The 27,266-nt window shown below is 31.3% G+C and overlaps 1 protein-coding gene across 5 annotated transcripts; it reads left to right on the forward strand.

Moving 5' to 3' along the window:
• The first annotated feature begins 408 nt into the window (after positions 1 to 408).
• On the forward strand, positions 409 to 26,900 carry LOC148613325 (uncharacterized). 5 transcript variants are annotated; one of them, XM_088586670.1, is made up of 8 exons: positions 409 to 539; positions 3,711 to 3,854; positions 15,391 to 15,589; positions 16,069 to 16,862; positions 17,684 to 17,743; positions 18,272 to 18,304; positions 22,190 to 22,341; positions 23,984 to 26,900. In XM_088586670.1, exons 2-8 carry the CDS (start codon positions 3,723 to 3,725, stop codon positions 24,153 to 24,155), a joined length of 1,542 nt encoding a protein of 513 aa, XP_088442796.1. In that variant the 5' UTR covers positions 409 to 539; positions 3,711 to 3,722; the 3' UTR covers positions 24,156 to 26,900. The 5 variants fall into 5 exon arrangements, with proteins under 5 accessions (XP_088442796.1, XP_088442798.1, XP_088442799.1 ...); XM_088586671.1 differs by lacking the exon at positions 409 to 539 and adding an exon at positions 3,055 to 3,074; XM_088586672.1 differs by lacking the exon at positions 18,272 to 18,304 and having other exon boundaries at positions 410 to 539.
• The last annotated feature ends 366 nt before the right edge of the window (positions 26,901 to 27,266 follow it).

The raw sequence follows: 27,266 nt of genomic DNA on the forward strand, positions 1-27,266 counted from the left end.
TACTTTTGTTACTTTGTATGTATTTACATTGGTTAGTTCTTAGAACTTTGTGTGTGTCTGTTTAATTTTCATGTCTTTTTGTTTTTTTTTTTGGTCCCTTGATTAAATTCTATTTATTTCCTTTAGAATCCTGATTCCTTATTGAACAAAAATTGAAAATAATCCCCAGGTAGTCTACAAACAGAAAATACGCACAGAACATCCATAACATGTCTTTTAAAATGAACAGTTTACAGTTGATTTGAGTTAAGCAGAGCTAGCGAAGCACCTTGCTTAATTAAGTTTCGGAGAAAATCAATTTAATTGGTTTTTTTATTTGTTATATTGAGTCATTTACGTGATACAGAATATTTATAATTACTAATTTTACTTCTCATTCACATTTCTTATTAATACTGGAATGCATATACGAAAACAATCCAAAGGAAGTGAACATTGCCAAGGTACCCCCGTCCAAACAAGAAGCGTATCCGCTTGAAAGTTATTTCCGTTTATTGGTGTTTTATTGAATGTTTAGATGATTTCGTGACATAAAACAGGTAATGAAGGTGCATCAGAGTAATATAGATGTAAAGTTTATGACAGTTGTCTTCTGAAGTAATTGTGTTTTTGTAATCTGCACCAAACACAAAATTATTTAAAATTTGATGCATGTGCATTGGATGAACTTAACGAACATAGTTCTTAATGCACATATACAATGTTATTATTTATTTCATGATCAATAGCTGTCAGCATTCATCTATGGGGAAATTGAATAATTATTTGTTCTCCCATTATGATTTAAACTCAATTAGTTTTCTAAAGTGGCTTTTTTAATGAGACACAGCTTGTTTAAATTTGAAGTAATGTTACACTGTTGTGTTCTCTCATGGCTATTTTATAGTGCTGTGTTTAGAAGCTCTTCAGGTTTTAAGACTGCACTATCTGAAATTGCTTTAGCAAGAATGTTTAACGGGAGAGCATAATTTGACTCGCAAAATTATACTCCGCCACCAAGGATCGAACCCTAGACCGCTCAGTGACAAGCCAGTGACAAACAAATTTGGTTAAAGAATTAATCCTTTAGCTAAGTCAATTAACTGGCTATTTAAATCTCACTACCTACTACAAGGCAGGTAGGCCGTCCTGTCACAAATGTAATATGGAAGTGTGTCAACAGTGTTAAAGTATAAAGCTTAAAGACCTGCCCTTTCCAGTTAGCACTATTCTATTACAAGTTCATGGTCAGAACATTTTGTCTGATACTTGAAATAAAAATAAAACAAATATCTTCATTTAAATAGTCCATTCTATTTATTCTGAAATAGTCAGGAAGTCCTCCAAACTTTTTAAATGCAAAAACATATATTTTTATTTATTTTGTTACAACCTAATTATTTTTGTAAGAAAAATATGCTTAAATATATTTATTTGTTTTATTTCTATTCATTTATTATTTATCTTTGATCTCATATTTTTTATTTTTGTACTTGTATACATAATTAATATATTCCTATATATTGATAATATATTATTACATGTTTGTGAATTAATGCCCCATAATGATATTACAATGTATTAGTGTCTTAGGCAGCCTAGTAGAGACTGGAGATCCATTGCCTTCCCTCTTTGCCCTAAAGAAAAAAATGTGGAAAATAATGTATTTCATTACAGCCAGAATTCCTGGTCAATAGTTTAATCTACACTGATAAATTTTTCAGGACAAAGAAATGTTTGAAATATTGCATAATATATATACATGTATCTGTTACCCAAATTGACTATGCTCTTTGGTAAAATTCCCTCACTATCTCTTTTATTTGATATCCTCCCTTTGAAAGGACTTGTTGATATCATGGAATCAATTTTTGGTTAAATATATCTCTTTGTGGAAGGGAGCTGCATAACTTTTTGTCATTCTGGATATCCCACTGTTTGATAGCAGGAGGTACATTATTTGTACATGTACAAATGTACAATATATATACAAATGTTCAAGTAGTGATCCTGGTGTCTGTCAGCTTGTCCTTTTGATCATCTATGTGGCAACACCTTTTTAGATGTGGTTTTCTGTGATATCCTGGATTTTGATAAATTCTTTATAGAGGTATACCATATTGAATTAAATTTTAAACTCAATCAGCATCAACTTCCTGTTTGACAACTTTGTTTATGGTTTGAATACAAAATGTTCATAACAACTTCATGTACTTATCAAAACCACTTGATTGTACCTTTATATAGGTTGTACTTCAATTTCATTCCCATTTGACAATTCGTTTTTACCATGTGATTTCTGAGAATGGGGCTTGGGAGTCTCCAGTAGTAAAGCTTCACATTTTTATAGTCTTCATGATTTTCCTTTTTTTAGTGTTCATAAGTTCAAATATAGAATAACAATGGCAATTGACTTACATGTTTTATGTGCTTTTTAATACTTATATGTTTGCTATTTTCTGATTTTCAAATGATTATATAGCAGAACAATAATACAAAGATCTCTAAGGTACATTGTAATATATTTCAAGGCACTTGTTGACACAAACAAAATGAAATGATTCCTTGAATTATTAATGTGATCATCCCTGATGTGTCTGAGTTATTGATTACTCTATGGACAGTGTGATTACCAAATTGATTAAATGATCTAAAATAAATATTGTACGAGTAATAACTTTGATCGTAAATGTGATAATGTTCTCAGTCGTGTGTTTTCTGCATTTTAAATGATTACTGGTTTAGAAATGACAAGACAGTTTATTGCTGAATAACAAGTTCGTTTCTTTCAAAACAAGTTTATGAGACTCTATTCGCCTGATTCTCTGAAATTTATTATGGTTAATTGTGATGATGCATGTGATCAGAGGCTTATTGCATTGTAATAGGTTATAAATTGTCACTGGTACTGTATTAGTGAAAAAAGTGTGATTTTTATTAAAACACTCTTTAATGATTGTGTTTAATTACCATGGTGAAATCATTTGAGATTTTAAGTTTTGTCATCATCAGATGAACAAAATGTATTATTGGACTACATGTATATTGATGGTTGATTGTTATTTGGTATGAGATATAATTTTATATTTACAAAGGTAAATTATCTATTATTTATATATATTTCCTATGTATTTGATTCTAATGCTGCTGATGAGAGGTTACTTATAGAAACATGTGATCATATCTAAATTTGCAATATTGATAGTATTGCTTATATTTTTTTTTATTTATATGCATTCCTGCTCAGCTATATTTTCAGGAGTTTGCTTTGAGCATGTCATTTTTAAACTGAAAGCAGGATTGGATTAATAACCATAGGGTACTAATATTTAGGTTGTAGACTTTGAATACTTTTAATCTTATTGGTACATGTACAAATTTGAGAAAACAAGAAATTTCAAAGGTATAATCAAGCATAGGCTTGTGATAATTGCTTATTGAATGTGTGATGCAAGTCAGTTTCATGAAAATATCAAAAACAGTATTGTGCTACATGTATTTGTTTTTCTGTATGAACTTGATGCTGTATGTTTTGTTCTCCACGTGTTTTAATTTTGGTATATTGTAGTCTTGTAAAAATATTTTTACTGGTTTGTATCTTCAGTTTTACTACCACTTCGTGTACATGTATTTGTTTTGGAAGTTAAAATATTATTAACTAACTATTTGAACCTCCACCAGGAATCTAGTTTTATATTTGTCATGTCTGACGTTTTTTTTTATGTTTTTAGACCTGAGTCAGGATGACCACTACAGAGTCTCCAAAAATTGAAGTTACAGCTTTCAATGATGACGAGGATGATCTAGACAAAGAACTGAATACATTTATTGAGGAAAATGAAAATCAAAATGACAACAAGAAAAAAGAAGAAGAGGTACGAGAGCTTTGTTTGTTTTGTTATTCTTATTTTATCTTTTTAGTCTATGAAGTTTCAAAAAGATCAAACATTTCCATCTGCCTGTCAGTCTGCTGTCTGTCACTTTCACAGCACGCATGTATAAATAGATAAAATATTAAGCTAAATGATTATAGCTATAATGTCAGCTTACAGACATAGGTGTTAACCCTCCCATTTTTTGTGGGACTCTCCCATAATTTTACCTTTTGATCCGCAAAACAAAAGTCCATCTCCCAGTTTCAAGAATTGCTCCCGAAAAGACCTCCCGTATTTTATATTATGAAAGCAATGGTGGGGTGCCAAATAGTTCTTTGCTAGTCTTGTTCGCATTTTTAAAGAAGGAAGCAGGTCTGTCATAACCAGATTCATTCACATACCAGTGGTGAACATTGAAACAGGGCAAAATCTATTTTATGCAAAACCAAGCATCACTTCTGTGAACTTCATTGTACAAGTATAATTCATTTTGTTGATTCACTTGTATATATCATGTATATATAGTATTGAAAAAATATTTGAAATCCTCCATATTATTAATTCATAACATAACAAAATACGTCACTAATGTCATCATGCAAGATCTCCTGCAATTTTATGATGGATTGCAGGAGATCTCCCAAAATTAGGTTAAGACTAGATTGACAGGTATGCTTACAGAGCAAATTTAGTGTTGACTTTTGCAAGGTGTGTTTTTTATTCAATTTTAACAGTGAGTAAATACTTTTTTAAAAAAACACAACTTAGCATGCCCAAATATTTGTACATTACATAAATTGAAAAAAAATCATTTGACAGCTTGATCTACAGACTACAACATGTACCTGTTTGGAGTTGAGTTTTATCATGTGTTATTTTGAATTTAATATGATTCCATACTAAACAAAGAAATGAATGTATGTTGCTGGCACAGATCCGGATTTGATAAAGAGGGGTTCCAGGCATTATTGGTCAATTTATGGCCCAAAATGCACAAATGAAAACAAAAATCAAACAAAAGGGATGGGCTCTAACTGAGAGAATCCTTACCACCTCTTCATCCCCTTGGATCTGTAAATGTGGTTTGATGCCTATTTTGTTCAACTGGTATAATTTTTGTGGGTTTTGGGAATTTCTTCTTTTTCACTTTGAAAGCATGTAAACTGCCTTTTAGCAGTATTTTTCATTTTTCTGTAGGGTTGTTGTCTCTTTGATCATTTCCTGTGCCCACTTTCTTCTCTATTCCGATTCTTTTTGTGCTGAAGCATGGATCATTTGCACACCAAGCCTAGAAATATCATGTCCTTAAATTTTCTTAGAACAATAAAAGGAAGAAGCTTCTTCCTTATTGCTTCAGTTCCTTGTGAAAATTTAATACTATTGTGCTGTTTTGACACACTAACATGAAAAGAACCATTGGTACATGTAATTTAAAACATCTAAAAATACCACATTGTTTTTGTTGTGTCAACTGGTTATTTCAGGCACCATTAATTTTCAAAAGAATTTAACAAATAAGTGATGTAACTCTATATGGTGTTTCCATATGATAGAACATGGTATTGAGTTTGTACTAAATAAGTAAATACATAGTAGTTTGTGTATTGAATTGAAACAGTTTACAGTATAAATTGTTTTCATGCATACCATGTAATAAATGGAATTTAAGTTTGATAATAGTGTTCCTGCAGCTTTTGAATAGGACACTGAGGGTTAACAAGGTTGAAAAAATGCAAACTTTAAGGTGCATCATGCAGGCAGTAACATCTTTTAACATGTAATGGGAAATGGACAGGGGCTTACATGTATACCAGACTGGCATTAACATCTTTATTGACAGACAAGGGCAGGGGCTTATAAATTTCATCAAAAAGAGCAGGGTGCCCATGCTGTCCAAAAACCAACTGTAGGGACACTAAATACTGCATTCAAACTTTGTTCATGCATGGAACATGTTACACTTTTTTTGCAAAAGGGAAAACTGTTTGATCTTTTTATTCATTTTTGCTTGAATAAGAAGTAATAATTCTTTATTTCTTCATTACTTCTATAGAAAAAGTTGTCTTTACAAGTTTGTTTTAAAAGAACTTCATTGCTGTTAATTGCATACATTTGTTAAAAATATCCAAATGATGCTTTTATAAAAGATATCTCAAGGGAATGGTTAAAACTAGTTTAGCCTTTTGGTGGTCTCTGAATATATTTACTATTTTGTATTTAGGTTATACGCTGGTGTATTTGTTGTGCTTCACCATACCAGTTCTATCACTGTGTATTTTCTGATAATCATCCAGTCTCTACTGAGCACCATAATTTACCCTAGACTTGATTCATGTATAAAAAAATGTCAGTTGACTTCATTCCATATTTAATTAGCTACATCTTGGTATAAAACTTAAAATTATTGTCACCTTAAGTATACACTAGATTTAAAATTTGAATTTTACCATTCAAAAATGGGCAATAAAACCTATGAAGTCTCACAAGAATCCTATTAAATTAAATTGACACAAAAATACATTAAAATGAGCTTAAGTGAATTTGAGCACATTATTGCTTTATGAGAGTCATTATGTCCATCTTGTTGTCTGATTTTGAAACTGAAAGGGGTTATTGCCTGTTTTAGAAGTAAGTAATAATCTTTTGTTCATATTTTCAGGATTTGACACTAACAATTGTCTGGTTGTTCTGTACCTACCTTATTTTAGGGAGGGCAACCATGAAATTAGAATTGGTAGTCCTTTTGGCACCCTAAATTGGTAGCCCTTTTGGCCTAAATTAATTCTTAAAATTTTATTTGTCTTCAAGAGAATACTGCAAAGAAATTTTGAAGACCTATTAATTTATCTATCAAATAGTTATGTGGGCTCCCTAGCAAGAAAAGTTAGTGTCAAACCCTGATTTTAATCTTGTTGGACTTATATTATATTTGTTGATAGTGAAACCATAAAGTGGATTTTGGTCATTTGAAACAATAATATGAACACTTTGTCATATCCATGTAACCCCAAAAAAATTCATTTAAGGTTAATTGCTTGGGCTTATAGGGTTGTATTAATGACTTAACACTCATTGATATATTTGTTGGTATGTTCAAATTACATGTAGATTAAATTAAAAAGCCAGTCCCCAAATCTCTAGTTAAAGATGCTAGGGGAGATCTAGGATTTTAAGTAAACAGGGCACAATATTCCAAGTAGAGCAAGGCTCAAAAATTTAAATCAGTTTTGAATATTTGCCTTACTAAATGAAAACAATAGGTGTTTAAAACATGCTTTGTTAACTCCAGGTGTTACTTAAGTCAATTTAGACATTATAGAGCTTGGTTACTGGTACTGTTATTTGGTGATTGTCTCATGAGGCTTTTCTCCATTTTACTATCTTTAAAACCACCTTTGATATTTCAATTTATAAAGTAGCAATAAACACCTGTTCATTTCAACGTACCTGTCATGTAACCAACTATTTGGTTAGTTCTACATGTACCCATATATATTTATTTCCCAAATACAGTAAAACCTGTATAAACTGAACCATGAATAATCCAAAACCTGTCTAAATCAGACTGAATAATCCCAAAACCTGTCCAAACCAGACTGAATAATCCCATAACCTGTCTAAACCAGGCTCTGCATAATCCCAAAATCCTAAACCAGACACATTTTAAAGTCCCTTTGTATGAATTTAAGTTTATTTTGAACCTTAGTAAACTCAACACCTGTCCAAACCAAACAAATATTAAAGTCCACAAGTGGTTTGGTTTAGACAGGTTTCACTGTATATGAAATAATTCCAAACATTTTATAAATTGCTAGCCAATTAATCTGTCATCGCTTCTTTAATAACAATAATCTGACCTATCTATGTATTATAATGACACATGTCATGGCATAAAGGACAGATAATCATGTCTTTTAAGTATTTAATAAAATGTAATGTGTTGAAGGTATGGACATGATAAATGTTTCAATGATCTTTCATGTAGTAATTTGAGATTTCATTATTCCCCATAAAGAGGCATTACATGTTCTTGGTTTGTCTTATTGCCTGCCTATCATGTTGTTCAAGGATAGGATTTTTCTAATGGGCCTAAAATTCAAGAAGGTATCATAAATTTGAAATATTGTTTTCATTTGACCTGTTGTACATAAATGGGTCAAGAAAGTGGTAAAAAGTTTAACTTCTAAATCGTTGTTAGATGAAGGTATTCTTTGATTCAGCAATATATCTGTGTAGCTACAGTTTTTGATTGTCCCCCATAACTACCTGGAATGAGACATAGAAATGCCTATGTCTGTCAATCAGTCTGCACAGTTGTCAACACTGCTTGAAGAATTTTGTTCATCTTTTTTAGGATTGTTAGTGATCATATTATGCGGCCATATTGATTCAACAAATTTTACAGGAGTAATTGGACTTTTGCACTTAAGGTTTTTGGGGCTGTAGGGGACATTCATGTTTGTTTGTTTACTTAAAAAATTATTTTGGATTGTCATAAAATCAAATATGTTCCTTTCACAGTTACATACAATGAAACCTGCTAAAACAAAACCATGAACAAACCTGAAACAGTCTTATATAGTTATTTTGTGTCAGTTTCAATGCATATTATGATCACCTGCCTAAACCAAACACAATTTCTTTCCAAAAATGGTGTGGTTTAGACAGGTTTTACTGTATTCTTAAACATGCAGTGGAGAAAATATTTGTAGGGTTTTTTTTTGGTCTGTTGAAGATCAATCTATCATTCATGTACTAAATATTTACCTCTTACACTATGGGAACAGAGTCCTGAGAACACGGTTCTATTCTTCAGTGGAATAGAATTTTTTACTTTTTTACCTTACATAGATAACAAAGTTTACTCTTTGATTTTGTTGTTAAGGAAAATAATTCTGCTTTAAGAGCATGGAATCAAATGTTCACTAATACATTGAACTTTTCTTCTGATGTTGTTTATATTAAATGGATTTGTAATCTGTTTTGTAGTACATGTACAATAGTCAAAGACTATCCCTATTGATCTTTTGTTATCGCTATCAAAATACACTTCAATTTGTACTTAGGTTTTTTAACATGTCACTGTTGGGAAAAAAAAAGTGTATACATTTGTGTTGCATTTTTTTGTTGCATTAGACTTAGGCAGTGGCATATCCAGGGTTAGGATCCCCACTTTTTATTGGAAAATTTGTCATTTTCATATGTGAAATCGACATTAATTGGCAAATAAGCAAATAATGTCCTAGCACACACCTTTTTTTTCTGAGGAACCACAGTTGGACCCCACTCCTTTCAAAATGTCTGGATCCAACCCTGATATGTTGGTGTTAATGTCAATATTCAGACAAATCAAATCAAATGGTATAGGTACATTGTATTTCTATGTCTTTGTCACAGGTTGCTTGATTGTTTTTCTTTATAAAGGTTCTCAGGTGCAAACAGAATTTTAGTCTTTGGCTTTTTATCTGAAATTTGTGTCTATATAAATCTGCTTTTGATCTGTCCATCTTTCTTTGTATCCATGTGTAGTTTCCAATGCATGACTTTTGAATCCTCTGGAAGATTTTTTATGAAATTTGCTTAGTTGAAAGCCTTAGTTGGGAGGAAGTCACCAGTAAATCAGTATCAATTAAACAGAGGTGTTCTCCATAGTTTATACAAAATTTTGCTGTATATTTTTCTTTACAGACTCTCAATAGTACCCATGTTTAAGTCACACAAAGTTCAAGATTTTCATGTAATATGGCTAAAATATGGATTGTATAAACTATAAAAGTAGCATAAACAGATCTACTTTAAATGCATGTACATTTTTGTATAACAAATACTGGTAGATTTTAATGAAACTTTCAAATGATAGACTAAGGGAGGTACCTACCTGGTTTTGTAATCTATGACCAGGAACACCGTTACCATAGAATTTTTCAAACAAGGATACTTTAAACAACATTGTATTATAGTGGCTTTTGACAAAAGTTTATTGGAGTGCTTTCTTATAGGTTCATACTAGCTTGTAACAGAACATTATTTTGCCTTTCTAATATTCTGTCTTTGTGAATGTCTTTGTAGATCAAGCTCTTGAATTTCCATACAAATGATTTAGTTTGAATGTATTTTAATTTTTTTCATAAGATGTAGGGGTTTTGCCTGGTCTTTTCTATTATCCAGAGTTTTTGATCCTGAAGTGTATTTTACTATTTCTCAACTACTGTTTGCAGTTGTTAGTCATATGAATCCCTATCAATGTTGTTTAATGAAATTTTGGATAAGTGGGGGATACCTTCAGGAGATAATACCTGTTTTTTTTTTTTTTCAACCGCTTGATTTTCAATGAAAAATCCTGATTTACTTTGAACTTTCAGTACTATACAGCTACATGTACTTGACCCTGAATTTCATTCTTATAAACTTAACCAATGGCTCCTTAAGTAAGTATTTAAAACTATTATCAATCTAATTGAGAATTATCTGCAAGTTTTCTATGAATAAAGGCCTTGTCAGTACAATTTTAGATACTAAGGAGTGGATTTAAAAGGTTCAATGATAAATGTGACCATATTGAATGATCATTTTAAATATCTCTCAGGTATTGTAAATTTAAATCTCTTCTTGTGTTGAATTAGAAACCAACATTTAGCATTCGGACTCATAATTATATATTCGTAATGTTTTTATTGAATGCCGAACACAATAAATTGTATTGAGAGAGATACTGTGATATATCTTTGGGATCAATATTCTAGTATTGTTTGTGTCAATAGCAACGAAAACAGTCACTTTTGACAAACCGGAAAAATTGTTATCGCTAGGATGTCAAAAGGCATGTCATCTGTATCAGCTTGTAATGATGGAGAAATCAGCATCCCATAACCGTTTGTGTCAATAGCAACAAATACATTGTACAGTAATATTGGACAAACAGGAAGAGATTTAACGTTAAGAGAGCTTCCTGGCATTCTGTTTAATTTTCGATATCAAATGTTATTTTGAACAAACTTGTAAAAATATATTTATGAACTGTCAGAGGGGGTTTGATGTTTAAAACTACATGTATGTACAAGTTACTTGTGGAACTTCTAGCCCATTTTTAGACAAAGTATATTCATTACAAATTTATTGAACTGTGTTTTTTTTAAATAACCAAAAAATCAAACAAAAAGAAAATTAAAATTTGATTAATAAAGTCAATGAATGAGTCGTTTTTTTATTCATTGATCCTTTTATAGGGATTTTGTGTTCTTTACCAACCTGTGTAATAAAAGAAAATTCTTCAGCTCAAAAGAGGTTTGGTCTAGATAGGTTTGAATTTATTCTGCAACTTTGTAAAAAAAATTTGACAAGAATGATCTTTAGTTTCAGAGTTTTACCATGTTCAATAAAATGTTCTTGTTTAGTCAGTAGCGATATAATGACACAGAATGGTTAATTAAACAACTGAATATTTGTAGGTTGTTTATTGGTTGTCAACCAGCTATTTACCAATATGGTATAATATTTGTTGTGGTACTTACAAATGTTTCTCATTGGATAAAATGTTTTGTGTGTAAAGCAGGTTTTGTTTACATTTAGGATTGTTATTTCAGCCTTTAATTGGAATAAATCCTAGCAATATTATTTGATAAATGTAGATCCAAATTTTTGTTCAGTTTTAAGCTATGGCTTTGTGGACTAAAACAATTTAAAATTGTAGAAGGTCTTAAAAACTGAAACTTATAAGTAAAAATAAACAAATTGCTTGGACTTGCATCTATAGATACCAATTTTTTTGTGGATTCATGGATTTCAGGTTGGGTGTAAATAGAACTTTTTTAGGATTAGAATTTTTGTAAAAATCAATGTTTCATGGGAAAGAAAAGCAATTTTCCCAATTATGCTTGCCCCCCCCCCCCCCACTAACTCCCTTATTAATCTGCACCTACCAACGATTCTGCAATTGTAGAATTTTATTGTTCAAACTTACAGTATTATGACAATGGATGACTGTCAAAACATTTGTAAAAACTAAAACATATGAAGAATGCCCCAAAAAATAGCTGAGAGAATATATACTGTATTCAGATTAATGACAATTATAAGGCTTAACTTTAGCTTAGGCTAATGCAAGACATTACAGAAAGTAAGCAAGACTTTTGAAATTAAATTAATGTCCTGATAAACAGTAAGATATGAATGTTATGATAGACAGTAAAATATGAATTGTTTTTACACATCATTTAAATTTTGTATGGAACTTCCATTAATATTTCATTTAAATATAATGCAGTAACAATTTTCTAAGTTTATCTACTCAATTTTCATTATTTCCATATCATTTAGCGTGTTTTATGTTCCAAAATGTAATTATTATTTTAATTGCATGGTTTCATTATTTGTTTTTATTGTCATGAGATCAAAACTTCAAATGTTTTGCCACCATAACATCACCATGTTTGTCAATAAAAGGGAGATAAATCTTGTACTGATAGACTCTTATATTTAAATTTTTGTGTAGAGTGTCTCCTGTCCCTTGGTGATATGATACTATTGAAGGCAAAGCTTAAACAATTCTTGGTTTGTTGAAATGTTACTAGTCTTTGTATCAGATTTGGTAAAAATCTTGTATGAAATACACCTTAGGACCAGATAAGTAGATTTTAAGTCTGTGTGTCTGTTCATTTGTTTGTCGTGTCTAAGGTTAGACTTTGCCTTGTTTTTTATAAACCAGGTCAGATCTGCATATAATGTGGTGCACATTTATATGATGATGTGATATTTTTAAGCATTGTAAGCCTTTTAAGCCTTTTTTGCTTTGACTTGTAAAAGTGATGAGAAATGCTTCATTGTCAGATTGATGTAAAGTCAATGTTTACATTTGATTTTTTTCTCAATCTAAATAAGAACATCAGTCACTCCATGTAGAATCTAACAAAACTACATTCTACTTTCTGTTCAGATGACTTCATATTGACCATATTCATATTTTTACTTTCATGATTGTGAACGCCTCATTAAACAAGAAAAACTGAAGGTTTCTGTAAAGAATAGAAAAGGGAACAAGAGGTTTCTGTAAAGGTCAATTAGAAGTGTTGTACCCTACAGAAAATTTTGGGTTGGCAGGCACTCTGCAGTTTTTTTGATGGGTTTTATTAGCACTTTGTCATTTTCTGTCAATTTTTTATGAATTGATGTTAATGCTCGCATGATATGCCTTATAATTAGCCTCTTACATGCCAGAATGCCCTCTTAAAACCTGGATTATTCTGCCCTTTTCAAAAGCCGCAGTGAACAGCAAGAACCTGAAGTGGTATTGTTATTGTATTCTGGAGTGACTGAAAGGAACAATTCATATAATTCATAATTCATGGGTGATAATTATACCTTTGAATTCATTAAAAATTCTTTGTTTGGCCTATATAATATCATTTTATAGACTTCAATGTACTAACTAACTCTAAACTTCCTTCATAGTAAAATGTGCTGATTGAGGAAACTTCATCTGTAGATTTCTAAGTGAAAGAAGCCACTGATGAGCTACTGCAGTGGATTACTGTCATTAATTCATTCATTGATGCCATTTTTGGTCCTGTGAAATATACTAAACATGTTTTTATGAATCTTCATAACCATCAGTGGAATGTGAACATTTTATTTCAAAAGGATATTTTGAAACAATCAAATCACTTGGAATAAAAACTGGAAAAGTTAGCACCCTGTGAATGATAATACTACTAGTTATTTCTCTTAGAAGAGTGAATTTCTTCATATCTTTGACCATGTTTCTTTTGTACTTTTGTATCAATGATCTCTGCATCATACTAGATTGAGTGAGTACATTGTGAGTCCTGATTCAAGATTGTTTTGAGGAAATTGACTTGGAGTAAATCAATTCAATAAACATTAGGATGAAACGGATGTCAAAGGCTATTGACTTCATCTTCAGAAAAGTAATCTTATTAATTGGGTATTATGGTGGGCTGATTTCCTGGACTTTCGGAAAGAATCTTATTATGCATTATTTTTTTTCTCATATTAATTTTCCGGGTAAATGAGGAATAAATGACAGGATATTGATCAAGTGAAGGAAATATCTACGATGGGTGATTGTTGTTGCGGGTGTAAAATTTCAGTGTCACGTTGTTTGGTCAGGACATTTGTTTAAACTAATTGTTTTTTAGTGCTTTCCTGTGCGAGTTTTTTTTTCTATTTTCTGTAGAGGAGTTTAATCATGGTAGGGTTTATTTAAGGTTTTGATGTACCGGTAAATTATGAAGTTATAATTGCCATGATTTTATCCAAGAACAGTGACTGAATTCAGGTACTTCATACATTTTGTCAAATCTGCAATTTTGCTTGCCTGCATTTATTAGTATGTATTAGGATTTTGTTTTTTTAGAGCTGTTTTTACTTTACAGTAACAAAAAGGTTTCATGAAAATCTGAATAAACAAGATGATTTGTTTTTTATACTTGTCTTTTACAGTTAAATTATTTATAGCATGGTACCAGAACTTTTGTTAGCAGAGCTTGTTACTTCTTAGCTCACAAGCTAAAAATTATCAATCATTTATTGCTTTCTGAATTTTCCAAGTAATCATTTCAATGTTGCAAATTTGTGAAAAGCAATCATAATTTTGATTTTAAAGATTTCTATTCACTGTGATTTGGAAAAATGGAGTTTTCAATGATGAGCCTGGCTGCATCTATGCAACAAGCTCAACTGCAGGCATTTCTAGGTGTTAATAATTACAGTAGAAGCTCAGAAACTAACAGGAAGAAGTCTAAGAAGAAAAGGAGAAAAAGGAAAAAGACTAAAATGATCTCATGGATTAGCTATGTAAATTGATTGGGTTAAGTCTGACCACAGTTTAAAATTAAGAAATATGGTGATGAGTTATTTTCACCTTGTAAATTTAGTATTCTTTATACAATTTATTATGAAAAGGTTATTGTTTGTTTGATTTCAAATTGCAGATATCACAGTTCTTTTGTGAAAAGAGGGGCAGGGCATAGATGGTTGGGTTCTATGTTATATCTCTTGTTTGTGTGCTTTGAATTGATAACTGTATACGAACATATTATTTCAGGTTCTTACAGATGTATTTTTCAGTTCAAAGGTTATACAAGCTCATACAGTTGTATTAGATGGTTTTTTTTATTGTCAAGCAGTGATCAATTAAGAATTTTCATTCCATGGGGTTGAAATCAAGGAGAAAGAGAAAATAACACAAAACAGGTTCCAAGCTGCATTATGATCTGCCAGTTTTGGCCTTCTTGACTCAAATGGAAAATTTTATGGGACATTTTTTATTATTTTTAGAGATTTAACATATGGTACCTTCCAAAATGATTCCTGTGAAAATTAAGTGTTTTTCTTTTTACTTTGCAAAAATGTGGACCAATCTAATATTGAATATTCCTAAGTTTGCAGAACATTGCCTTAAATCCCCAAGTTTGCCCATTACATGCAAATAAAGAATCTACCATAGTTGCCATACCAAACATCTTTCTATTTTTAGCAGTAAAGACTAAATTGTTGATATTTGACTTTTTACTTGCAGGACAATGATGAATTAAAGAACAAGAGGGATAAAATTGAGACTGAGTCTCCCCATAAGAGTGATGATGAGGAAGACAAAGGTCATAAAGGTCGTTCTACAGATGATGAGGATTCAGAACTTGAAGATTACAAAATAACAGAAGATCAGAAACGTGCTTTAGAAGAAATGGAACTAATGAAAAGTGAATTAGGTCTTCCAGGTAAATTGTAATTTAAATATTGAATCTTCAAAACGGAGATAGCAAATTAAAAATTGAAATAAGACAAACTTATTTCATCATGTGTTCTGATGTAAACTTCCTTGTGTTTGTAAAAGAAATTTCCATCATTCAATGTGGATTGTACTGTTGGTACATTTATACATGGGTGTACTTCTTAATAGATTGTAAATAAAAACCTGAAATTTGTTACTGTGAAATTACTATCATTTGTCAGGTACCAATTTTGTGGTTTTTCCGGGTAGGTCAAACCACAAAATTAGGTTCCCAGCAAAAAGGAGATTTCCATTGATGTGTATACTGAAAACCTCAAAACCATGATTCCAAGAATCCACGAACTTGTGGAACTAATCCACGAAAGTTGATATCCGCGAATTAATGTACTTTCTTATTTTTTTTTTTTTTTTTAGATACTTACAATGCAATTTAAATTGATTATACTTTGTATTGTGTTTTCATAGAGGAGGATCCACCAGAATATGATGTAAAAGAAAAGTTAAAAGTTTACAATGAAGAATTAGCAAAGGATCCAACACCCCTAGAAAGACGAAAAGATTCAAAAGTAGGGTTCAAGGATACTTTAGTTGACCTTGTGGTGCCACCGTCAGATGACGATGAGACACCACGACATTCTGATAAGGAAAAAGAAAAATCAAATTCAGAAACTTCAGGATCTTCTTTCAAAGCTGAAGATAATACAAATAAAAATAATAATAATGGTGAAAAAATAGTGATAGAGCAGGGTGGAAAATTTGAAGTTGTCAGTTCCGATGATGTTCGCGCCAAAGAATATGGACTTCCCCAATATATTGACGAGTCCTTAAATGAAGACAATAAAGAAAATAACTCATCTGTGTCATCTTCCTCTCACAAACCCACACCTCCATCAAATCCCCGTCCAAACACTGCTTCAAATAGTTCACGAAGGGTTGTTCGTCCTGGTTCAACAAAACCCAGAGCACAATCAGCACAACCCACACGTTCAAATAGCGGTAATCAGAGACCTTTAGAAAATTTTTCATATAATTCACCATATGCAATGACACCAGAGCAGAAAAAATTGTTAAAACAACAGCAGGAGGCAAAAGAACGAAGAAAACAAGAGGAAAAGAGAAGAAAAGAAGAGGAGGAACATGAAAAAGAAAGAGACAACGAAGAAATATTTCAATCTTGGTGGTCCAAAAAAAGTAAGCAACTTCGTGAACAGAGGAAGCAGGAGGAAGAGGAGAGGAGACATAATGAGAAACATGATAGGGTTGGTAGAAAATATTCGGACTTTGTAAACAAAAAAATGTCTCCCATCTGCAGAGTTATCTGCCCTTGTAGGTGGTGCGTTTAAATTAATGACTTGTGGCAATATTTTTAGTTTCTTTTTTAAAAACAATGGATCATTGTTTTTTTTATCATGGATAGTAAAAAGGCTCAATTTGTTCAGTACAAAAATGCTTGCTCTAATGAAAGACGCACTTGCAAATGGGAGATAATTCTATATTCTATATTACATGAATCAGGAATTAGGCCATATCTAATTAATTGTTAGATTCTCATTGAAACCTAAACCCTGTGAGCTGTAGTTTATCTGTAGGCCTGTTTATGGTTGTGAAATTTATTTGCATGATTAGTTCTTCTGTATTGGCTGCATATTGCTCTTTGTAGTAGTTTCGTATATAACCTGGATTATCACTAACTGCTCCAAGAATGTTTCTCTGACCTTTTGATAAGCAGTTAAGGTCAAAGTTCATTTACTTTTAAATTGATCTGTTTTTTCTGACTTTTTTTTTCTTCAGGGTTATAAAACTTTTAACAATTTCTGGCACTTTGTATCACTTTCAAAGAAACATTAAGTTCATTTATTCTGTGTATCTACTTCCTTTTTTAATTAATTATCAAAATTAATCAAAATTAATTTACATATTCAAACTGTAGACAACCAAATGTATTTCATATTTTTTTTTAACCAAGGGCACTAACTATTTTCCCTAAATTGACCTTTGACCTTCAGCACTTTGCATTGATTGACCTACTTTTAGTATGTATTTGCTGTGCTCTAATCAAAGTGTACTTATTTGCCTGTAGAGATATCGTAAAGATCAGAAGAATGGCGACTCCAATGATCATCTCTCTGACGACGAAGAGGTAGGAACCAATCAGAACTTCTCACTAGAGGGCTCTCTGATGTTTATTTTTGTTTGTATTATTACATAAAGGCTGTTCACTAACACATTTAATTAATTACAGTAAAAAATCCTGAAAAATTTACTTTTGCAAAGCTTAAAATATTGGCTTTCATTCAATGGTAATTGTCCAAATGTAATAATAAAACTGCGAAATAATAGACAGTTTGTTTAAAATGATGCCAGTTTTAAGAGATCATTTATTTGAAACACATTTGTACAAGGTTAAATTTTGAGCCCTCTAGAAGGAGCAAATTTTGGATATTTTTCATTAACAGCACATTTTTCACTGCTCACATGTAAAATTTAGGCCTCCAACCAATCTTAATTAAACATAGCTCTTGTATTAAGTCAACTTTGCTTCTCCTATATTCCACAAATGCAGAGGGAAAAATATTAAAGCTAGTTTTGCAAGACTTTGGTAACAATTTTGTGACTGTGTTAATTTTTTATGTCAGTTGACTAAAACTTGTTTTAATTTCATATCCAGACTGGTTACCAAGACTCCATAACTGAATCAGAGGTACGAATTTACTTGAAATGCCAAAACATCATAAGCCACATTATTTTATTAATGAACAGTATTCATTGACATCTTTTTTTTTTCAATTTTTTCTTAATATCAAACAGGTAGAATTTCAGGATCTCCTCTGGTCAAATTCATTTCAGAAATTGATAACATTTTTCAGGACAATTTTGCTTAAAAATCAGTATGTCAACTTGTATAGATATATTTCGAAAAAAAACTGGCATAAATGGAATTAAGTAAAAATGATACTTTTTTTGGTGGTAAAAGGGAGAAAACTATTGACTGTTAGTCTCCACTTCTCTCCAAAAAAAAAAACTGAAAAAAATTCTTTTTCAGTGTGAAATTTGATATAAAAAAAAAGGAAAGATTTTGATTTCTTTACCTTTTTCTTCTTGTTTTGAACAAGTTTCTTTTTTGTTTAGATGATGATGCACATATATATAGTAGTTACAATATTTGCACACTAAACAGGAAAAAGTGAAGAGTCAGATCCAGAGGGGGTTCCAAGCTATTGTTGCTTATTTTTTGCCCAAATAGTACAGGAATAATAAACAATGTAACATACTTTTCTAGCAAAGCAGGGAGGTATATGACTTTCATGGATTCAAATAAATATTGAAATGTAGAACTTACACTTGTATCTGCTGCTATATATGACATCAGCCTATGATGAACAAAAGTAGTGATCTCTACCATTTGTTAGGATTCCCCACACAACTCAGACATGAGGTACCACACCAATAGTCTGGGTTATAAAGCTAAGGAAACATTCTAAGAAACTAAGATTTAGAGGTGCCTTAGCTTTAGAATTCTGCTTATATTAGATAGGATTGCTTTCTTTTTATCTGACCCTCCATGGCTATTTATCTGACCCTCCATGGCTATTTATCTGACCCTCCATGGCTATTTTATCTGACCCTCCATGGCTATTTATCTGACCCTCCATGGTTATTTATCTGACCCTCCATGGCTATTTTATCTGACCCTCCATGGCTATTTTCAGATTTACCAATCAATAATTACTAAGATTTTGGAAGTACATTCAATTCCAACCTACTTAGTATCTAAATCTGTGCAAGTTCTAATTATAAATATGTAGTTCACACAGATGGCTCAAATACCTAGGATTTCTCTAACAAACTTTAATGAACAAAAGTTTTCAAAACTTAACGAGAACTTTTTAGGGAGTAAGCATTTTGCTGTGGTAAATTCAAAATCATGTGGGGAAACAACATATTACAGAAATCTCCAAACTTTATTTCCTCTGATAGTTCTGTTAAATTTGAGCTACCAATGTTTTACTGTGGTTACACTTTAAGTTTTGCGGTTTCCACTCCAACAAAATATCTGACTTCAAAAGCCCAGTGTCCATTGAAAATAGGTTTAATCTACAGTAATTCTTAAAATAGGCATAGCAAAATGACCTTAAAGGACAGGTTTTTACTTAAATGAGGTGACCATTATAACAGGTTAGACTGTACAATTGTTGTTCACTTACTCAACATTAAGTTCATATTTCTTGATGGGTGCCAAAGTAATATATTACGGTTATAAAGAAAGAGTCTTTGAAAATATTTTTTACTCTATGAATGATAATAAAACTGCAATGTCATAAATATGTGTGTGTGTGAAGCTAAGGTAATCCATGCAAGTATTTGCTAGATCCTAAAAGCATTTGAATGTGAGCAGTGATTAATTTGCTGTTGCTTTTTTTTCTGTGAAATTTATTTACCAATTAGATGGGTTGCATAGAGATGATCAAAAGTGTGATTACATTTACAGCACATACAGTGATATTATTCGGGGGATATAGAGTAAATGAAAATCACCTTACACACTTCCTTATGTAGTTTGACTGGACAATCAGGATAGAAATTTAAACTGTCTACCAAAATATATTTAATTGCCTGATAGAAGTTCAAATTTCCTTATCAATTGTTCAGATAACGAACTGCCTAAAAAATCACACCAGGTGATTGCCATGAAAACCAACTCTTTCCCCTGAACATCATCATTGTAAGCGCTATAAAACTTCCTTGTAATAGGATATTTGTATTTTACTTCCACACTTTTGTGTGTATTTTTGCTTTGGCAAAACTTTGCTTTTTTATAACTTTTTCTGATGCAGTCATTTGTAACTAATAAGTTCTTTTCTACAGTACATTTTGAGTCAGTTTTTTTCTTTCAGAAACTGGTACATGTATCAGCATTCAGGAATCACTCAATCATAATTTTTTCATCCAATTAAAGTTTTATTATAGAAAAACTTATATCAATATGTTTCATTCATATTTAGTATCCTGTGTTTTGTACATTTAGTAGAAGATATTTGTAAATCCTGATAATATGATATTGCAGTGTGCGACTGATAGCCTATACAGTATATAGTCTGCTATGCTTTAAAAATATATGAACATAGTTATCTATTAGGTTACATGTAGAAATTAGTGAAATTACCTAATTCATGTAATTGTATATATTGCAATGATTTATTGAATGTTTTCTGTGCAAAACATTTCAATAATTAACACTGAAATAAGTTCAGTAATTTCACTCTTTAATAAATTGACCGCCGTAGGGATATGATATTGCCCGAAACTTTGATAATGCCTTAAGGAGGTAGACCTAGGGTAAGGGAAATAATTCTTTAAATCAGTGATATGAATGTATCATATTCAATTTCACCAAAGACTTTCAAGCTCTCCTTTGAAACGGAATGAAATCAGTCCCAGTATCTTTGATGCTTACATAAAATTGATGTTAAGTGGTGAATACAAACATTCCAATAATTTGTAACAGTTGTGTCTCTTACCCTAGGTCTACCTCTTTAAGCTGCATGCCTGGCATTATCAATGTTGAAGGCAATAGAACTTGCCAAAGGCAGTCAATCTATCAATAATGTCCTTAAACAGATATTGTGTTTATTTTATTAAGAAGTGGGTATTACTATCTGGTAATGCCCTCAGGACATATTTAAATACCTTAATGAGTACTACATGACCATGCTTAAACCAATAAGAATAGCACATTTTTTCTTTTAGATATACAAGTCTGTATAGGCATTATGTCCAATATAGGTTTTCTGTTCAATATTTTTTATATTGTATCATAACCTATTTATCATACACCCCCCACCAAAATGTAAGTTTAACACTGGTTTCCCTGACAAACATTATTTGGCCTTAGTCGCTGTAATAGTAATCTACTTCTTGAGTGTCCAAGTATATAAATCTAATATTTGTTCTGGATCAATAGTTACAATAGTTCAAAACTGTAGATTGCAATTAAGTAAGTAATGGTCACATGTCAAGTATCAAGTTTTTCATTGGTTAGTAATTATTAGTATGTACAGTGAAACCAGTTGAAACTGAACCCTTTTTGGATTTTAGAATTTGTTTGATTTAGACCAGTGTTCAGTTTACCTAGGTTCAAAATAGAAATAACATTGAACTTTAAAAAGTGACAGATTTTAGATTATTCAGGTTTTGGTTAAGACAGCAGTTTTTCATTAATTTTTGTTGTATATACCAAACAGCCCATTTTGAAATTTTGAAATTCCACCTTTGAATGAGTCTGTGAACTTCTTTATCTCTAAATGATAAAGCATGTTGTATTCTGTCTTGTCTAGATCCTGCAAAATTACATTAATATCCATGAAAGTATTTTTATTTTTTGTGTACTAATATTTGTGGTCATTTTGTATGTCAGTTTGTCACACATAGATGATCACATGACATCAAGGTTTTAAAAAAAAAATCATTATCAATTTTTTGATTTTGTGAAATCTACAAAATTGATACCTACAAATATAAGCACAGTACATACACAGTAAAGAGAAATACACCTTATTACATTAGTTATTTTCCCTTGCTTTTTCAGGCTAAGGAAATTGAAGAAGCCTATAACAATTGGTTAAAGACAAAAGCAAGACAGGGTCGGGAAGACAGGTTATTAAAGCGACGACAAGAAAAAGAACAAACGGATGGATTTTATATACGTAGCCGTACTGATTGTGATCAAGCTTTCAGGCAGTAAGTGAATGGAAGTAGAGGGGGTTGTCTGATTGTCTCCCTCTTTGTTCTTTGGGATTTTATACCCTGACACACTAAGTGGCACAGTATTATGTGATACCCTCCGAAAAGTTGCATGTCCATCACTTTGTCCATTCTCTGATGGCTTCCAGATGATAACTTGAGAACGGATCAATGAATTTTTTTGAAACTTTGCACAAATGTTCAGTACTAAAATATACAGGTTATGGTCAGCAAAATCGAAAGTGTAGTTTTTGAGTTAGACCATTTTAAACATTTTGCCATCCCCCTTTTTTTCAACATTATATTGCCGGATATCACTTAATGTTGCATTAATTTCCTGTATCTTTTCTTTTAATGGTTTCTCCACCACAGACCTATTATGGCTTCCAGACTTTCTACCTATCACTCCGCTAGTTTAATAGGCTGTGATATACAGTATTAAATCAAAATCACAGGGCATGAGCATTACTGATTACAAAAATGTTAAGCTGTTTCCTTTGTTTTGTACTAATTTACATAAAGGGATGTGTTTAAACACTGAGTGTGACAGAGTTGTAAAGCTTTGACATTGTGAATACACTTTCTATGCAGGCGATTGGGGTAGAATTTTCTTCTCAGAATTGTATATTAGGCATGCACCATGCATGCATGCTGATCAGCTAACCCACAGTTAGCATGAATGGGTCTATTGAATAAATTAAAATCATATAACTTACTTGATTTAAATTACATTAAAATGAAATAGGGCAATAAAATTTTATAAAAGTAGACATAGTCAACATTTAAAGCATGAGAAAATATGATCTCTGTTAAACCAGGAAGAGTTCTATGCTTTGATTTGTGGTCCTTCAAATTCAAGCATTAAATGCATGTACCGGGTAGAAGTTTTTTAAAATTAACATATGATTTTGATTTCAAATAGCTCAAGAAGAAAAATTTCAGGCAAAAAGATACTTTTTTAGTTTTATATACAGTGCATGTACCTTTATTACTTTTTAGTCTCCTACTTTCCCCGAAGGAGACTTAAGTTTTGCACTCCTTCAATCTGCCAAATCAGTTTTGTTCACTTGTTTTTGTCATGCTTGCAGGTATTCACTTGATATTTGGTATATTGGTTTACCATGACAAGTTACAAATCAGAATCTTGTTCCGATCTATTGGTCTCACTAACCACTTCCAAAGTTTCCATTACGTTACATGTTAAAAAAGTAATTTTCAAAGTTTCACTGTGAATTCCCAGGACATTTAAAAATTGCATTCCATCGGAAAGCTTGGAAAATAGGGCTTTCAAAATCATTATGCCAATGGTACGATGATTGTAGAAGTTTACTTGAATAAATAATACTGAAAATTCACATTTATACCTTTTTGGCTAACTGAGTGTTTAGTACTACATAGAGGGGACACCATTTAACCAGTAAGTGGTAAGTGAGACCGATTAATTTCTTGATGAGTATTGGTCCGTGGGTTTTGAAAAATTATGCAGATTCAGTTTTTCACACTTTTCTCGTTTACAAATTATGCATGATTTTTCCTCCGGTGGGGACTTTGTATTCCCATGCAATATAATCTCAGAATACTTGTTCATAAGTTTTGTGAAACATAAACTTGATTTTTTTTTTATTATTATTATTTTCAGATGGCTCAAGAAGAAAAATCTTGAGGCAAAGAGACACAGACAGGAGGAGAAGCAACGAGCAAGAATGCATAGACTTGCAGCAAGAAAATCTAGAAAATCAATAGCTCTCGCCAAAGCTATAAAACAGACCAGTTCTTTTAAATATGTTGATTACTATGGCTATCGTTTCTAATAGTAAATGTGGAAACTTAGGAATATTCTATCAAAAGAGAGTAGTTCGACACTGCTATCCAAAGAAAAATAGATAGATTGCTATGGTTACATCATGACCTTGCCCTGGACTGTTCCTATGGCAAATAGACTCTGTTTCCATGGCAACTAATAAACATTCTGTGATATTTAAATTATGGTATCTATTTTAGAAATAATGTAGAATATTTAATTGTTGTAATATTTAATTTGATTGATCATGTTCATTTCAGGGGAGGAATGTTTGTATATTAGTGTAGTGTGTATGTGTATAGGTGTGCCATATCAGGTTTCAAGGTCATTTGCGATTTTATAAAAATGGTAGATACAAATAGTGCTTATTTTATTGAGTAATTTCATGATGATGCTTTAAATGACACATACTTGAGAAAAAAAAATTCTGAGAAAAATTTAATCAAGTTTCACTAGAAATTTTTTTTTTTGTACACATGTCTAGCTGCTTGGTAGCCAAACATTTACATGTATTTCTAATGCAATAATTCTGAAATTCATCAGAATAAATTCAAATGTATAGAAATTTTAATCAGAATTTCCTTTTTCTATAATTTAAAACTGTGAACGTATAAAATTATTTATGCATAGAACATGAAACTTTCTATTTTGAGCTAAACATTGTGTGTTGTCATAATTTACAGATTCTGAAATCATGTGACATGAATATTCTTAGATCATGTGGTATGAAAATTCTGTAATCATGTGAGATACAATTTGACAGAAAACATAAATGTTGACAAATACAGGGTGGTTGAAATCAATGTGCATGCGACAAATGATTTTCCCATTTCATTTCTGGCTCAGTAATTGTAAGTTTTCAGTTTTTTTATGTATAAGAAGATTTCCAGTAGAAATGAAATTTTGTGAGGCTGTAATGTCAAAAATTTATGTTATGGTTTATGAACTTCTGTCTTGTTATGTTCATTTTTTTTTTTTGTAAACAGAAATCGTAAGTTACATTTGTGACTAAATTTCTTTTGTGCTTCCATTTCAGCAGTAATGTTCTTATTATTATGACAAATTAAGAAAGTTAAATTTACAATTGAATTCATGCTCAATAATAGAATTGTGTACAAATATTTTCAGAATATTTTTTTACTAAAAACTTGATTTGTTTGACTTTCTTCCCCTTAAATTTCCAAAGATGGAGGTCTACTGAATGGAAAAGTTTTGTAAATGTTTTGCATCTTTCTTTGAGTTTCTTGCTCTGTCTAGTTCTCTTATGTAGTCTGCCTTGAATGTTGCTGAAGTAACTTCTTAAATAAAACATTTTTTTAAATGTGTTTGCCATATAAGTGAAGAAAACATTTCAGGGATAATCTAAAAGGAGACATTTGTTCTGGAGGTAGTCATAGTCATTTTAGTGTATTTGTAATAGCCAGATGTTTATGTAATCAGCTCTGACAGTGATTTAGAATAAATAATAAACATTTGAGAAATACCTCAAAAAATGTTTTACCAGTACTGCAGAATTCTGCAGGGAGGATGAGATTGGTTTGATCATGCATATGCTGTGTTTTATTGTTGTTATTTTTTTTTTCACTGTATATATTTTCAGAATGCTGGCTTTGAAGCTGGTTGTCAACAATTCTAATGTTCAATAACAATTGATAACATTCTTTGAAGTTTTGGCAAAACTGCGAAAGATTGAACTAAGAAGTTTGTAAGAAATTTTTAAAACAATTGTTACTGGAATGAAGGCATTCAAAGAAGTAGATTTTAAATACCAAAGTAATGCCTTCAAATGAGACCTTTTCTATTATTTTAAACCTTTTTTGTAGAAAAGATCTTTACAAATACAACCTGATGTTCTCAATCCTACGCATTGTTTCATTCAAAATGAAGACTCAAAACTATACACAAAGAGCTTCATTTGAAGTTAACATTGTGTTTCTTCAGAAAATTGTGCAGCGAGTTCACATTCATTTATGTGAATTTAACATTCACATGAATTTCAAGTGAAATTATGGCATGTGAAGTGATTTTCATTTAAGTTCTGTGTTGAATTCATGTTAATTTCACATGAAGCTCAATTCACACAAATTTTATTGGATATAATTTCCATGTGTAACCTTAATACTTGCTTTAAACACTGTCTTTTTATGATAATAAGAAAAAAAAATTATTTAATCAAAAAGAAATACAAAATGTTGCATTTATTTTCTTGTATTTCTATATTTGTATTTTACTATTTTAAGACTTGTTGAATTGATTATCAAATGAAAGGGAAGTATACTACACTCAGAACAGTGAACATTATTAGAGTTAGAATAAATCTTCTCAAAACTTTTGAAAAGATTGAACCAAATATCATTAATGTCATATGTGATAAGGCCAGTCCAAAGCAATTGTTAGATTCTTCTCCACATCTCTATTAATTAAATTGTTTTCTTTTCTCCCTAAATGCAAATAAATTTACAAAAAGTTGCATTATGATGCTGAATTCAACAAAAATGATAAAAACAAACAGATAGAGGTGTATGTTGGCATACAGATTTGATAGAAGATGAGAATGTCACCTAGAAAATATTCAAACACACCCACAAAAATTTTGGTATTTGCCTTGAATGTGAATGAGAACCTAAGTATTACCTTAGATTGGCCTAACTTTGTGATATGGACTGTAGACTATGTATGATAGGTGATGCATGACTTTCATCATTCTGTCTCATTGTATTGGTAGAACATTTTTATACATAAATATTTTATAAAATTGGTGGTGTTAGTTTTAATTTACAGAATATGTAGTTCATTTTATCAAGAAAATAATGCCTAAATTGAATGTTGTTACAATGAATGCAACACAAATTTAGATTCTGAGTATCAAGCTGGCCTAGAATTTGGATTCTGAGTATCAAGCTGGCTTAGCTTTTAGATTCTGAGTATCAAGATGGCCTAGAATTTGGATTCTGAGTATCAAGCTGGCTTAGCATTTAGATTCTGAGTATCAAGATGGCCTAGAATTTGGATTCTGAGTATCAAGCTGGCTTAGAATTTAGATTCTGAGTATCAAGCTGGCTTAGCATTTAGATTCTGAGTATCAAGATGGCCTAGAATTTGGATTCTGAGTATCAAGCTG

Source organism: Perna viridis, chromosome 6 (assembly GCF_037379345.1).
Source record: "Perna viridis isolate PV_CMFRI_1.1 ecotype Kerala chromosome 6, ASM3737934v1, whole genome shotgun sequence".
In the NCBI taxonomy this organism is placed as follows: domain Eukaryota; kingdom Metazoa; phylum Mollusca; class Bivalvia; order Mytilida; family Mytilidae; genus Perna; species Perna viridis.

Excerpts from the sequence above, each read along its gene's own strand:
- LOC148613325 (XM_088586670.1), top strand. The coding sequence starts at position 3,723 with ATGACCACTACAGAGTCTCCAAAAATTGAAGTTACAGCTTTCAATGAT. Across the intron at positions 3,855-15,390 it reads ACAAGAAAAAAGAAGAAGAG|GACAATGATGAATTAAAGAA; the intron begins GTACGAGAGCTT and ends TTTTACTTGCAG. Across the intron at positions 16,863-17,683 it reads ATAATGAGAAACATGATAGG|AGATATCGTAAAGATCAGAA; the intron begins GTTGGTAGAAAA and ends ATTTGCCTGTAG.